The 15,638-nt window shown below is 46.0% G+C and overlaps 1 protein-coding gene across 2 annotated transcripts in view; it reads left to right on the top strand.

The window, feature by feature from the left end:
- Nucleotides 1-15,638, top strand: part of LOC146858973 (N-acyl-aromatic-L-amino acid amidohydrolase (carboxylate-forming)-like) — a 174,436-nt gene that overhangs the window by 101,673 nt on the left and 57,125 nt on the right. For both annotated transcript variants that reach the window (XM_085649613.1, XM_085649612.1), the window contains exon 4: nucleotides 10,115-10,214. In XM_085649613.1, coding sequence (XP_085505739.1) covers nucleotides 10,115-10,214 — 100 coding nt within the window. The remainder of the gene's footprint in view (nucleotides 1-10,114; nucleotides 10,215-15,638) is intronic.

Genomic DNA, 15,638 nt, shown 5'->3' with positions numbered 1-15,638 from the left:
ACACATTGCATACAGAAACCATTTTTTTATTTTTATTTGCAGCAGTCTTTTTTAATGTTTTAGTAATGACTCGTATACATTTTGCTTCCCTATTGTTCTTTTGTCTCTGTATCTTTCCTATTGACTTTCTATTTGTTTATTTCCAGTTTTTAACCAATGCATGAATTAATTTGCCCATTGCTTTCTCATCTGTTTCAAATCCACTGTTCTTCCTCCTGTTCAAACATGCTAAAAGGCTTTGTCAAAGTCAGTAGGTCTAAAATGTACATATACAGGTGCAGGCACAAGCGCTGTATCCGAGCGTTATATTAAAGCCATAGCTATTGGTTTTCCCAGTGCTTGTCTTCCATGCAACATATTTGTTGGTGGATAACAAGAAGGGAGCAGGGTAAAAGGTGCACATGCCCTGAATGTGTCACCCTCAAAGGACTAATTGGATGTCTCAATTTCTTGTTTGTGTCTTTCAGGCCCTGCACCTCAGATACCTGCTTTCATTTATTGGCTTTTTCATACCAATTCCGAAAGGCTGCCATTGTTCTGGCTGGATGCTTAGAATCTTTCAGTCATTACTGGAGGCTATAAGAGCTCTCATTTTCCGTGGTACCTTGTTCCAGCAAGTACTTCTGATCCTCACTGCTAGTGCACTCAACCCAGTCTTCACTATGCCCGTGTGTGCTTTTACTATACTTCTGGTACCTCGCATGGGCGAGAGTTCCTTTTGCTGGGGCTTTCTCTAGTTTTGATTTATCTACCTCCATTTTTCCTTACTGCAACCTTATTCACAATCAGGTACACATTTAAGTGTCTACCTGACTTGTGCCACAGCTCATCCTGGGCAGGGATGGGGTAGACGGGTAAGATGTTTTACATGGATGGAGGTAGAAAGCACATTCACGCGGGTCGGCTGAGTCCCTTTCATTTGGAGACACAGGCGATCACAGCCTTTTGGGGCTCACCCGGACTCTGGGTGGCTAGATTAGTGTACCTCTTTTATTCACACATTCATTCCCCAGGGTCTGTCCTGTTGGTCCTAGCCACTCTTTGTCCACCTCTTCTGTATCTGTAGCCTCTTGCTCTTGTTCCGTGAATTTCATGCACACGGCCAACTCCTAGTATCTCGGGTCGCCTCCATACCTGCCCAAACTGGTTTATCCCGTCCTCACCTGCCCAGTCAACAATTTTTCAGTTTCAAGCACAAAATACCCCATCATAGTCAATAAACACCATCAGAATTTACATTTCATAAATTTTAAAGTACTGTTCAACTTGCTTAGTAAGTTAAAACTGCCACGTTCTCCACCCAAGCTTCCGATACACAATCCTCAGTCTTAACTTTTGATGCTTGAGGATGTCGAGTGGAGTCCAATAAGACCTGGATCACTGCCTACATCCGGTCACGTGCAGGCACTTCATTTGTAATCAAAACCAGCATTTGCAATGCAATCGGTCTCGCCTTTGGGACCTTATATGTATATAGCTATGCAGCACATTAGCCTGGGTGCTGAAACATCTACTGTTCTTTAACATGGAGGGAAAGTAAGCACCAAACTGCGTGGTACACCAGTTATGGAAACACATGGAGAGATATATTGCCTTTCAGCAGGAAATGGTGTATTCCAAAGTTCTGTTAATATAAAATCAGGGCCTTCGGTGGTCATATCACTGAAAATACCAGATTTGAAAAAAATATTATTGTCTACGGGTCCTCGTGGAAGACCATTACTATGGACTGGAATCTAGAGAATGCTAAAGTGATTCTGATATTTTACTGACCTCTGCTGGTTGTTTTCTATCAAGAAAGTTATGAGAGGCAGTTGCCAGAAAAAAAAAGAAAATCCCTCAGCAGGAAGCAATTCTGGTATTTTACTGACCTTTACTGCTTGTTTTCTATCAAGACAGTTAAATAGAGGCAGTTCAACAATCAGAAAGCAATTCTGGTATTTCACTCCCCTCTACTGCTTGTTTTCTATCAAGACAGTTAAATAGAGGCAGTTCAACAATCAGAAAGCAATTCTGGTATTTTACTGACCTCTACTGATCGTTTTCTATCAAGGCAGTTAAATCGAGGCAGTTGAACAGAAAAAAAAAGTGCATAAGCGGAAGCAGACAAGTCCTAGGGCTGATCTCCAGAGCCCACAAAGTACATACACATATAAGTGTATACTAAAGTATTTAGATGCGGTCTCGAAGCTCGGCCTAAAAAGACTGAACACTATAGAAACACGCTGGAGACTGCAGGCCCTCAGTAAGCCCTTTATTAGAATAAAGAGTGTTATATGGCTCTAAGGGACATTGTTGACATTGCTAAATTAGCATGAGCTTCGCTGCCATGATGCTGCTTTTGCGCACGTTACTACATGACTTTATTTTGCAAGACTATGTTTATGCCTTTCACATGTGAACTCTCTGCTTTTAACGTTCTCTGCTTCGTTATTGGAGTTTAGTCTGAACACTTTGTACAAGGTCGATAAACAATGCCCCTTGTTATTCTGGTCAGTCCCTAGCACCTAGACACAACATGCTATACACAGCAGCAATTCCAGAGACTTGTGCTTTGATATTACGGGGATGCATGTTGTTTTAACACACACACTGGGAGAAAGCCATTCCATGGGGAAGAGCTACGCTGTTCCTATGATGTAAACCTTACATCAGGCTTTAAGGTATGGGGTCTACTGTCAAAGCCCAGAGATCTTCCCTTATATGAATATACTTCTTCCAGCCAAGGGGAGGGTGGTTAGGCCTTCGAAGTCCTTACTCCACTGTCTTTATAAAATGACATCCCCCTTTGTATTCTATGGAATTGTAACAATGCTAACCATTCTGAGTTTATGCATTTTGCTGCTGGTAGTGGCTCCTATACTGCATTGTAGAGTACGATAGTTAAAATAAACATTTTGAAGTGACTCTGCATATTCTCATTGTGGACCAGTATGAGTGAGTGAGCGAAAGAGTATGTCTTGCTGCCACAATTCCTGGCAGAGTTGGGAGTTTTGTAATCTGGGTTGTCTAATCATTTGTAGCTTCGGGATTTTTGGAGGAGAGCGAATGAGACACTTTAGCTAGTCTGTTTTGGGTGCTAAGGTGATAGGTTGGTACACCCCGATACACCGAGGTCCTGTTTTCCTGCGCATAGTTCTGTGTAGGTACAGAATCCCTGCAACATGGCGCCGGCAACGTTTGGTCTGGTTCTTATCTGCGAGACTCTTGAGTAGTACTTGTGCTTGTCCACAATCCCCTCACTTCTGTTTCCAGAGACACCTGTGACGGTGTAACCTCCTATATTGATGTTTTATAGGTTCTTTCAAGCTTGATGTTTTTAAAAGTTCCTTCTTTTTGTTCTTAACCCGTTGTTGCGCTGTCACCTTTTAGGTTGTCGTTCTTAGCTTTTCATTATGGAGGTTGATATTACACCACCTAATCGCGCGGCGGTCACAGCGTATTTGACTCAAAATGGAGTCTCTGATGCTGGTGTTGCGTTAATTTTTGTGGTAGAGGCGGTTGCAGCGTACCGCTTCGAAGTATTTTATTCTTGCGTCACCTTTCCGGCGGTAGATGGAATAGATAATCTGTTTCATGAATATACTGCTACGGCCCTTCCTCAAGTTTATCAGCCTTATAGGGCTCTCGAAGTTCCGCTAACGGCTTGGCAACACCAAATTATGTTTAATCGTACCCTTCCACACCCACTAACGATGGTCCGTTTAGGCCCATTATCAATAGATGGGGCCACATGGCCCGTTTTGGCTGGATATACCCCACATCCCCGTTCCCTGACAACTGCAATGCTTGCAGAACTCTGCGTATTACGTACTTCTTTGATACGCGTGCATAGAGCTGTTATACAGTTCATGTTGCGCAACTTCCAAGTGGGTCCACCTGGCGTTGCTGCACAACCTGCGGGTCCTTGTGCTGTGACCATCAGCCCGCTTATGGTTAATTCAGTGATGGGCAAGCGTCCACAGAATAAGGATGAATTACCATATTGGCTTGCTGAAAAATTTGGACAACTGGAGGCTGTTTTTCCAAATACCAGTCCTGTGGAAAAACACAGGATCCTAACTATTAATTTGCCTAAAGACTTAATTCCCGAATTGGCTGATTGTAACACCTGGGGCAAGGTGTTTGCGGCGGTATATTCAAAGTGTTTCAGCCCTTCCTCCATGACTGTACTCCCTTCCATGATAAAACATGTTCAAGATGAACACGGAGCCCAAGCGGCGGTTGATTTGGGAATGAGGCTGGTGGGTGTTCGACGTGGTTGCTGATATGATCCTTGCTAATGTCAAGGGTGATGCTGTAAGCTTCCAGGTGGCAAACCGCTTGGAGGCAGTCGCTGACGCGGATGAGCCATGCAAATTACCCAAGATTATTGCAAAGGCTTATAAAACCAATCGCCGCAATAGTCTGGGAGTTTAGCCTTTTACACAAATGCAAACACAATCTCAAACACAACAAAAAGCCCAGACTGATAAAGATGGGCACCCGTTCTTTCCTAAAAAGAACTGGAAAAATAAAAAACAGGGGCAGCAACAACAGAAGCAAGGTTCGCGTGCTGGTTCACCAACACCTCAGTCTTCTGAGTGTACTTATGACTTGCGCGATCGCACGAAAATTAAGTCTCCTGATAGATTTCAAGTCCCTGAACAGCGCTCTCCTCGTTCTTTACAGAACACACCAGGCTCTCAAGTCGGTGGAGGAGAACGGCAGGATCATGGCAAAGGTCAACCTGCACCACAGGGACGAGATCAGCCTCGACAGTTTGATGGTAAAGGAAAACCAGAGGATCTGCCTCATTTTTTGACCACCATATCAGAAGAAGAAGGTTGCCGCTTTAACAGCGAGATATGCCTCAGACGGTGAGAACGCGAATCCTGGACTGGACATGGGCAGTGACTCTGCTCGACAGCGCAGCAGAGGCTACCAAAGTGCGGGAGGCACTGGGTCCTTGTCTGGAGGCACAGCAACTGACACATTCATTACAGTAGAAACAGCTGATACCCGGGTTGCCCCCGGATAGACTTTGACATTTTTCCAAATTGAAGGTGATATACAGCGTCCAATCAAAGCAGTATTCTGGGAGAATTTAACCTCCTCGTATGACATTTTGTTAGTGGAGGCGGACTGGCCTCCACCCTTTGTGTTAGCAGCTCCTAGAGGGGAGGACGTGATACTTCCGAGTTTTTCACGTTACATCCCTGAAGAGCATGCCAAGGTTTTTGCTGCAGGTTGGCCTGCGGACCTTGCCTTGGCGATGTATCGTAATCAGGTGGGCTGGGATGTCAATTCACCGGCTCATGAGATACCTTTACGATCTATCCACAGGCAAAAACCTGTTCTTGGATTCCAGGACGTTCTTGCGATATGTGTCTTCCTCACTGCAGTTCCTTCTCAGCCTTGTCATCTCCCCGTAGGGAATGTTATTGATGACCGCATGTGAGTGAGCACTGTCAGCATGCAAAACTGCATTACAAGCAGTTTCCTTTCTATAGAGGGTGCTTTGTACAACTCCCTCTTTGACATAAAACTGTATGTCTAAAAAGTTGATTTTCTCTTTATCGTGAGTCAAGTGAGTTTCACATTGAAGGTGTTGGCATTCGGATAAGTGTGGTATTGGTGTAACTGATCCATGGATCCCGACCACAGAACGATGATATCATCAATGTACCTCCCGCAGAACAGAATATATTCGGCCCAGGAGGAGGCGCGTCTGTGCCAGGCATACTCCCTCTCAAACCACCCCATAAAGAGGCAAGCGTAAGAGGGAGCTAATGTAGAACCCATGGCAATCCCGAGTATCTGATGGTACCAAGCAGTGTCATGTAGCAGGTGACGTTACAAGAATGGTTGTACTTTGTTGTTTCTCCATCAGAGATACTTAGACTCTACATCGCAATTGACTGTTTGGGACTGTTCCGGTTATATCTATTCATTTGATTTTTGAGCAAGGTGAGATACAGTCTCATACTATTGGACTTCCTCCGTTCTTTCTGTTCTGTTTATTCTTTCTAATATTTTCTTTTTACAATTTCCTCCTGTTTATATACATATTTCTTGACTATGTTTCACTATAAATAACATTTTTTAATTCTTTTTTCTTTCTATCCTTTTCATCACTTCCCCTCTCCTTTTCCGGCTTGAAGCCCCTGACAGTGGGCCTTCTTCGTGCTGATTCTATTTCCTTTTACTGTCTAAATATTAATATGTACCACTAATCTTATATGCCTTGTGTTTTCCCACCTTTTTATATTCATACATTTGGCTGAATTGTATGGTTATTTTTGTTCTGTACAATTGTGCATGCACTTTACCTTCTGTGGTATTTTATTGTTGTTTTTGTATAGAATTGTATGGTCATATGTGGTTTGTCTAACTGTGTATGCACTTTATCTTCCTTGGCATTTTAATTTTGTCATGTGGTTCTTCAAGAATATTGTGTGTTTTAACTCATACATTGATCTTGGGTCATTTCAGGAGTATTGTCTGGTTTTGTCTAAAAATTCTATTGTCTAATGTGTAGTGTGTATTTATATTTTTTATATGTATATTTATGTAATTTATGTTATGATTATTATAGACGAAGTTTCTGTGGCACTAGGGAAGGAAATGCGTTGGCTGTGTGCCGGTTTTAAGAATCAAACAACTTTAATAAAAAGATTTTTTTGGACTACATATGTTTCCTGAGTGACTTCTATCAGAGTGCGCCTTCCTTGCCTGTGGACCCTGTTTGGTTGCATTCCTATTCCTTACAATAGGAGCATTAATTCCGACTGGAATACATGCTCTCATTGTGAAGAGCTGAGGTTCAATTCATCCCTGCACCCCATGGCAGGCACCTGTAGGAATCTTCCATCGTAATTTCTCGGGTGGAAAGAGCCATCCGAGGGATTACTGGAGGCTTTCCGAATGGCAGATGGGTTCTCCGAACCTGTTGGAAGCCATTTGGAAAACCTGTTTGGATTCCTTTCTGACCAACCACATCATAATTGGTTGGTTGGAAAGGAATACAAATGGGACATTTCAATGCGGTCGGTGCGGTCGGAACGGCTCCAACCGATGATCCGAGCAGTTTCCGACCGCATTGAAATCGGCTCCAAAGTCGTATATCGGATGCATTTGAGACAACAGTAAATGAGTGTCTTTTGTGTATGGTGGCTTTTAGGTCACAACAGTTGCAGTGATTTAGTGAGGTGCTGTGTATACATCCTCTGAGTATAGACGCTGTTTGTCGTTCGCAAAAGATCCACTGTTAATAACCTAGAATATTGCCCAACAAGGGCTCAGCCTGTATAACAATGTGTTTGTGGAGGTACTCCGAGCATCTCCTTCAAAAGAGGTGTCTCGCCTCTTAGTGTCTATAAAAAAGTGTTGAGGTGTGGGGTGTGCCAGTGCACCATGGGAGAGGATGATACAATCGATACTATGAGATCTGATTGGGGGAAGGTGATGGGAGAGCCTGCGGGCTAGGCTCGGTGTGGTGTTCCATCTAGATTTCTGAGTTGCTGTGGGCGGGGCTTGCCACCCCTTCAGGTTTCTCAGCTGATGAGGGAGAATTTGGTCCCTCATGGTGTCCTGTCCTCAGTCTTTGCCACCAGTTTTTCCAGGTGGGTGTCCAGGAATCCTGATGCATTGTCTCCCCTTGTCAGGTGTGCATTTTAGGACTCCTATGATACACTGTAGGGGGTTGTGGAGTAGGGTCTGTCCAGTGATTTCTAACAGTTGCAATAACACTGCTGCCCAAAATTGTATGATAACTGGACAGGCCCATATGATAGAAATTCCACTCAGGCATGGGCAGTGTGGGCTATTGGGGATAGTCTCAGTGAACATGCGATGAATGTGCACAGGTGTGAGGTATGTCAGGTGTAAATAGAAAACGTGTGTGTACTTTAGACAGGAGTTCAAAGAAACTTTACAGACAAATTCCTATGCAGTGATTCACTGTTTGTATGTAAGGTCCTGATCCACAGTGTTGGACCAAGTATCTTTAAGGGCAGGAAACCTCGCTGTGCTGGAGTTCAGAAGGGTTTTGTAGAGCACATGGATCGCTCGTCTGTCGTTACCATGGGTTAATAGTGTCTGTAGGGGCAGATATGCTTCTGCTTCAGTTTTTTCCAGTCTTCACAATGTGCAAATTTTGGTTGACATTGCTTCATAAGTCAGGAATTGACCCTCCTCTATGCCGTGTTGGTGTCTTAGATCCTGGAAAGTCAGCTGGGCTTTGTTTGTGTTCGTATCGCCTAAAGTGGAGAGTCCCACCTCCATCCATGGCCTGACGTTATGGTGTTCAGTCAGCGTATGGAAGTCTGGGAGTGTCATCAGCGGGAGAGCTGATGAGGATGGCGTGAGATTGCGCCTGAACTGAACATATGCACACCAGCAGCCATGCAGCCTATACTTTGGACATCTTGTTGGGGTCCAGAAGCCAGTACCCCAAGTTCCTCAGTACAACTGACCGCTTGGGTGCTCACGAGTCACCATGTTGACCACTGCAATTGAGCCACCGTGTAGTAAAGATCATAGTTGGGGGTACCGAGACCCCCACTCTCTAGCGGACATTACAGTATGTGAAGCGCTACTGTCTTCCGGCCCTACCCGCCACATACCAAGTCAGTGAGGATAGAGTTCATTTCTCTGAAAAAATGTTTGGGCAAGTGAACCGGCAACCCAGAGAAATGGTATTGTAGTACATGCACTGCCAGCATTTTGGCTAATGCCACCCTGCACATGGGCAATAATGACAAGGTTCCCCAAAATGTGAAGGAACTACGCATGCTGACCACCATCGCCCCCAGATTTCCCTGTATGAGATCATCTTCTGAATGGTATATGTTTACCCCAGGGATTGGAAATGCCAAATTACCACTCTAGAGCCAGGCGAGTCAGAGCTTCATGTTCCTGTTGTGTGTGAACAAGCAGGGCGTGGTCCAGTTCAGTTTTAGGCCAGAGATGTTCCAGTCTTCCAGCATGCTCATCACCTATCGGTGGACACTGTGTGCGTCCCACAATTACGCCAGTACGTCGTCCTTGTATAGCGAAATGGCTCGTGATCCCCCATTGTGGCTACTGTTGGCGAACAAGGCTTGCAAGGGACTGCGTTCTAGGGCAAAAATATTTGGCAACAGTGGGCATTACTGATCTCTCTGCCTGTGTGGACATGGGCCGCTGAGTTTGTGCAGAGTAATCCAGTGCAGTATTTCCAAGCCAAAGCCCATTCTTTTTAACACTGCCATTAAGTAGGGTCATCCCAGACCATCGAAAGCCTTCTCGATGTCAAGGGACAGGGCTATGGGTGGAGGAATTTTTCCCTGCTTGGGTTAAGCAGTTTTTTTGGTATGGAGAGAAACTCCAATCGTCCATTTTTAATAACCTTCCCGAGAATTTTATATTTAATATTAAGAAGATACAACGGTCTATGGGAATGCATCTCCTCTGGGTCTCTGGTTTGGGGAGGACTATGATCATTATTTCTTGCATAGTCTCCGGCAGAATACCCTTGAAGGTGTTTTGGGGCTGGTATTGTTCTGAAGATGGAGTAGATCTCCACTGGGAGTCTCTCCATTGCTGCGTGCTCTATGATCTATCGCCAGGCGAGGTTCCTCCATCGTTAGCGGTGTGTCTAGTGTATGGCGCTGTATGGGGTCAAGTCTTGGGAGTAGAATTCTGTCTAAATACTCCTGCAGGGAAGGGTCCCCATGGCTCTCCGTCTCTTTGTACAGTGAGCAGTATTTGTCTAGGAAGATGTGATTGGTGTCAGCCTGTACATTAAGTATGACACAAATCGGCTTAATGTGAAACTTCAAGAGCTTTTGTGATTTTTGTTTAATGCAAAATTTTGGGAATTCGATGGTGTAATTTCAATTTCGCTCAGGCCTAATTTTGTGTACGATATAACATGTATCAACTTGTTTACAAGTCGCACAGCCTGCACATCATGTTATTTGGTTACTGATACTGTGAAAGCAAAGTGCTTTAGCCGCTGGGGTATATAAATATCCCTTATGAAACCATCTGCTCAAGGACCCATCGCTGTCCTCTTCTGTGTTATTCAGCTCTCCATCAACATACAGCTTCAATATTCTGCTTCTGCCATCTCTTCTTCCTCCCTCTGCAGATTCACTGTGTAGACAGCTCAAGCCCCTGTCGTGTCATCGTTGTGCATGAGATGACAAGAGAGCCCAGTTCTTTGTTGACTATTGGGAAACATGGCATTGGTAAGAACATCTGTCCTGCCTGGTAGGGTACCAGCATCGGCACGGTCTCGGGAGTGATCAGTGGTACTAAGAGAAGTGTCAAGTCATGGTTTCTGGTCCGTACTGAGAATGCATTACGATTACAGTGGTTTTGAAAAATGATTGAATTACTGAATGAGCAAGTACATCAAATAAGCCAACCCCTTTAGTTGGAAAACATGGAGAACACAGACCCCTCTTGGACGTTTTTGCAAAAATGCAATCCATTGTTACATTGTGAATAGCTTATCTCTCAGTGTATGAGAAAACATAGTACACATGCAGTAAAGTAGGATACTTTCATCCACAATCAGCAAACTGACACCTTCGAAAGAGAGCATTTTCACCAGTGTGGGATAATAAAATTGCTATGTGTGACATTTTCAAAATTTCAATGCAATTATGAGTGACATTTCAACGAGTATGATTGACACTTTCTTGCAGACAAAAAAAATCAAGCAATGAAGATGAGGGAAACATTTAAATGTCAGAAATTAGACCGAGAAACTCTAAGAAGATCTTAGTACTTGTGCACAGTACTGCAGCAGCTGACTCATAATTACAATGAAATTATGAAAATGTCACATATAGCAATCTGAAACCTTGACAGCTATAGGTAGGCTGGCCTGAACCCTCACCTGGGAGAATGCCTGCCCAAGAGTTAATGAACACCTTTGCCTCGCTTATTAAAGCTTCAGTCCTTCTGAAACAAATGTCACTTGTCGAGCATACTCCGAATGGTGAATACTGGACCCAGTGTTCCAACATCACCTATCCCGAGTGCCATAGTTCTAGATGCTGATTGCAATGTGATGTTGTAATCCCGTATCTGAAGAGGGCCCTGATATGGGGGTGTGAGGTACCAATAGGTCATGTGTCTGTGTCTGTGTTAATCAACACACTAACATTCCTGTGCAGGGCACACAGGCAGTGATTGAGCATTGAATACGCATTTAAATATGACGTGGGCTGTTTCCTATCCCAGATGGAAGGCAGTGTCCACCCTCATATGCCCCTCCTTGTTTCCACCACTAACCCGCTTACCATGACATATTTTGTCACTCACCTGGCCGGTGAGTGCCAGATTTTGATGACTGAAGTTCTCTTAACGGGCTCTGCTTTAGTGCACACCTTTCGTGCTAATGCTTGCTTAGGGCAAACCACAGACATATAAATAGATACAGACTTGCATGCACATACTCACAAATTCTCCCACACCCGAACACACACAAACATCTAGACAGACATGTACAAACAGGCAGGCGGATGTGGACATGAGCTGATGTAGTGTGGAGCAGAAATTGAAGTTCCCAGTCGGTGGGTCCCATTCAACAGTATTCTGACTTAAAAGTGAGCCGAGGGGGTTAGTACCCATAAGTTAGGAGTTGCTCCCAAGGTCCCAGGAGGCCAGAAGTGGCAACCGAGAGAGCCCAGCCATCCCGGATTGGCACTCCAGGGCCTGAACCGGCAGTCACGCAGCTGCGCTGCTAAAATGGTGACTGCGTTGAGCCTCTATTGACCGAGTGTGTGCACAGAGCAGCAGAGAGAGTGTTACCGCTAACCGACACCATGGGGGTGCCCCCATTAGCCCCAGGAGTGGGAAGGCAGTTGCTTGGTGGCCCCAGCCTGCCCGGACTGGCGTTGCGAGGTCGGCTGCACGAATAACATGGTGGCTGAACCGGAAGACCGGACAGCGGAGGGGATGGCACCCCTGAGCAGTGGAATGCTGAGGAAGGCAGCAGAGGGAAACAAACGGCTCCTGGATTCGGCAGGTCGATTGCAGTGAGTCGCATGAACACAGAGAGCGACCGGTGCCCCGGGGTAATACTGCCTGCTCTGCGGAGACTCCTGCATGTGAGCGGACACAGGCAGGAGGCCACAATCTCTCTCCGGTACACCAGTGAGCATAGTAGTGCTGGTGAGTGAGGCTCTGCCCCGCAAACAAGACCCCGAGAACTTGGCTGGAGCACTGCAATACCTTTGGGATGAGTTAGCGCTATTAAACTGCTAAAGATGCAGTGGGCCAACACTGCGCATCAGGATAATAACCCATGGCCAGACAAATAAAGGTGCCGCACCCCGACCAAACTGCCAGTCCTGCCAGTCCTGCCAGTCCTGCCAAGTACCACGCATCAGGTGTTAGACTAACGCATTTCAGTGTGGTGATCCGCACCTCCACTGACTGCAAAGCTCTTAGCTTGGGGGATGCAGTCTGTTCTCGTCGTGACTTAGGACGGCTGGCTCAGCTTGCGGTTAGCTACAATGTTTCATGCAATTGCGCGCATTCACTGACATCCTGAGTCTGTCCCATTATTTAATCTGCCCAATCACCATAGGCGCCATAGGCCGGTGCGGCTGCGCAGCATGGTTTCAGTTGTTTGGAGCTAGCTCACATTGGGGCCTGCCGCTGCTGCTGACAACACGCGGTCCGGCCGGCTTGATGATTCAGCCGTGATGGTGGTGCATCAGCATGACTGCTCCAGCTGCTGCGTGCAGCGAGTCCAGTGCAGCCAGGTCTGCTAATGGCACACGAGTCTGTCGGAGAAGAGTGTCTGATCTGTACTTCGGTCGCAGTGCTGCCTGGAACTGTGCCAGCCCAGGGCAATCGTCGCAACTGGCCCATACCGTCAATGGTGCTCACAGCAGCTGATACAGAGTAGGTGAAGTGTCACTCAATGTTTCTCCTTGGCTTCCTAATGTACTTTACCTTTAGAAGTGTTTCTCTGCCTCTGAGAGTCAATGTACCTTAAAGTCATTTATCAGGTCTGGACTGGCAGGCAGTTTGGCCCGGGAGCGGCGCCTTTATTTATCTGACCTTGGGTTATTATCCTGATGCGTACTGTTGCCCCACTGCATCTTGAGCAGTTTAATAGTGCTAACTCGACCCGAAGGTATTGCAGTTCTCCAGCCGAGTTCTTGGGGTCTTGTTTGCAGGGGCAGAGCAGGGCGTAATTTGAGCTTGTGCTTTCCAGTGCTCCAGCACTTAATTGTTAGCACCGGCGCTTATGACAGTCTGCCACATGGTGGCGCTGTTTGTCTAATTTGTAGATGAGCACAAAAAAAGTTGTTTATTAATTCATAAATATTAAAAATTACTAATACCTGCCACCCACACCGTTCTTATGGCTTTGGGGGGCTGGGATAGTCTGTATTGTGACAATCACGAGAGTGTGATGGTTAGTAGTTGTGTAGCTACTGTCATTGGCAGTGCTTGCAGGAGCAACGGGTGGTGCCAGCTGCAGTGGCCTCCTGACGAGGGACCTGGCACTTATTGTTTTACAAATTAAGCACTGGGGCAGAGTCTCAATCACCAGCACTACCATGCTCACAGGTGTACCAGAGAGAGATTGTGGCCTCCTGCCTGTGTCTGCTCACATGCAGGTGGCTCCGCAGAGAAGGCAGTGTTCCCCCGGGGCACCGGTCCCTCTCAGTGCCAATGCGACTCCCTGCAATCGACTTGCCGAATCCAGGAGCCGTCTGTCTGCCTCTGCTGCGCTTCTCAGGGGTGCCATCCCCTCCGCTGTCCGGCGATCCAGCTCTGCCACCATGCTAATAACACCTTGGAACACCAGTCTGGGCAGGCTGGGGCCACCAAGCAATTGCCTCCACACTTCTAGGGCCAATGGGGGCACCCCCAAGGTGTCAGTTAGGGGTGCCACTCTCTCTGCTGCTCTGTGCCCACACTTGGGGCCATATGTAGGTAGCCTAATACCGGTCGGTAACGGCCGATTTTCGGTAAAAATCCCGTTACCGACCGGTATTCAGGCTTTTGGTATGTAGGGGGGACATTTCAGAATTCGGTAATTTACTGAATCGGTAAAATTACCGAATCGGTAATTTTACCGATTCAGTAAATACCGAATCCTGAAATGAGATGTAGGGGTAGTGTGTGGGTGTTGTGTGGATTCGTTATTTACCACCAACTAAAAGTTGGTGGTAAATGACGAAAGTGTCTTAGAAAAAGCATTTTTTGGCCCTTAGAAGTGTGCAATGTGGCAGACATACATGCCCTTAGAGCATGTATGTGTGCCACATGTGCACACATGCAGGAATCAGGGGTGCAACAGGGTGTCACTGTGACACCCTGCCACCCTTGATTGTGCTCCCCCCATTACCGAAATGGTAACTGGCTTCCCATTGATTCCTATGGGCCTCCTGGCCCATAGGAATCAATGGGAAGCCAGTTACCATTACCGAATCGGTAAATACCGATTCTTAATTACCGACCAATTCCGAATCGGTAATTTTTACCGACTGATTACCTACATAGCATTTACCACTTCATAAATACCGAATCGGTAAAATTCGGTATCGGTAAATCGGTAAATTCGGCCCAAAGGGCCTTATGTAGGTAGCCTCCCATTTACCACTTCATAAATACCGAATTTTACCGATTCAGTATTTATGAAGTGGTAAATGCTATGTAGGTAATCAGTCGGTAAAAATTACCGATTCGGAATTGGTCGGTAATTAAGAATCGGTATTTACCGATTCGGTAATGGTAACTGGCTTCCCATTGATTCCTATGGGCCAGGAGGCCCATAGGAATCAATGGGAAGCCAGTTACCATTACCGAATCGGTAAATACCGATTCGGTAATGGGGGGAGCACAATCAAGGGTGGCAGGGTGTCACAGTGACACCCTGTTGCACCCCTGATTCCTGCATGTGTGCACATGTGGCACACATACATGCCCTAAGGGCATGTATGTCTGCCACATTGCACACTTCTAAGGGCCAAAAAATGCTTTTTCTAAGACATTCGTCATTTACCACCAACTTTTAGTTGGTGGTAAATAACGAATCCACACAACACCCACACACTACCCCTACATCTCATTTCAGGATTCGGTATTTACCGAATCGGTAAAATTACCGATTCGGTAATTTTACCGATTCGGTAAATTACCGAATCCTGAAATGTCCCCCCTACATACCAAAAGCCTGAATACCGGTCGGTAACGGGATCTTTACCGAAAATCGGCCGTTACCGACCGGTATTAGGCTACCTACATATGGCCCTTGGTCTTTAGAGGCTCCACTCAATCACCATTTTAGCAGCACGGCTGTGTGACTGCCGGGTCAGGGCTTGGAGTGCCAATCCAGGAAGGCTGGTTCCTTTCTGTTGCCACTTCCTCCCTCCTGGGGCCGAGGAGGCAACCCTAACTTATGGATACTAACCCCCTCGGCTCACTTTTGAGTCAGGATACTGCTGAATGGGACCCGTCAGAGGCAAGCTTTGATTTCTGCTTCTCACTCCATCAACTCATTCCCACACCCCCCCTCTGCCTGTGTGTACCTGTCTGTCTATACGTTTGTGTGTGTTTGGGTGTGGTAGAATTTTTGAGTATGTACATGCAAGTGTGTATCTATTTATATGTCTGTGGTCTGCCCTTAGTAAGCGTTA

Source organism: Triturus cristatus, chromosome 3_2 (assembly GCF_964204655.1).
Source record: "Triturus cristatus chromosome 3_2, aTriCri1.1, whole genome shotgun sequence".
NCBI classification, from domain to species: Eukaryota; Metazoa; Chordata; class Amphibia; order Caudata; family Salamandridae; genus Triturus; species Triturus cristatus.
Note: the sequence above shows the minus strand (reverse complement) of the source record. Positions and strands in the feature narration are given on the sequence as shown.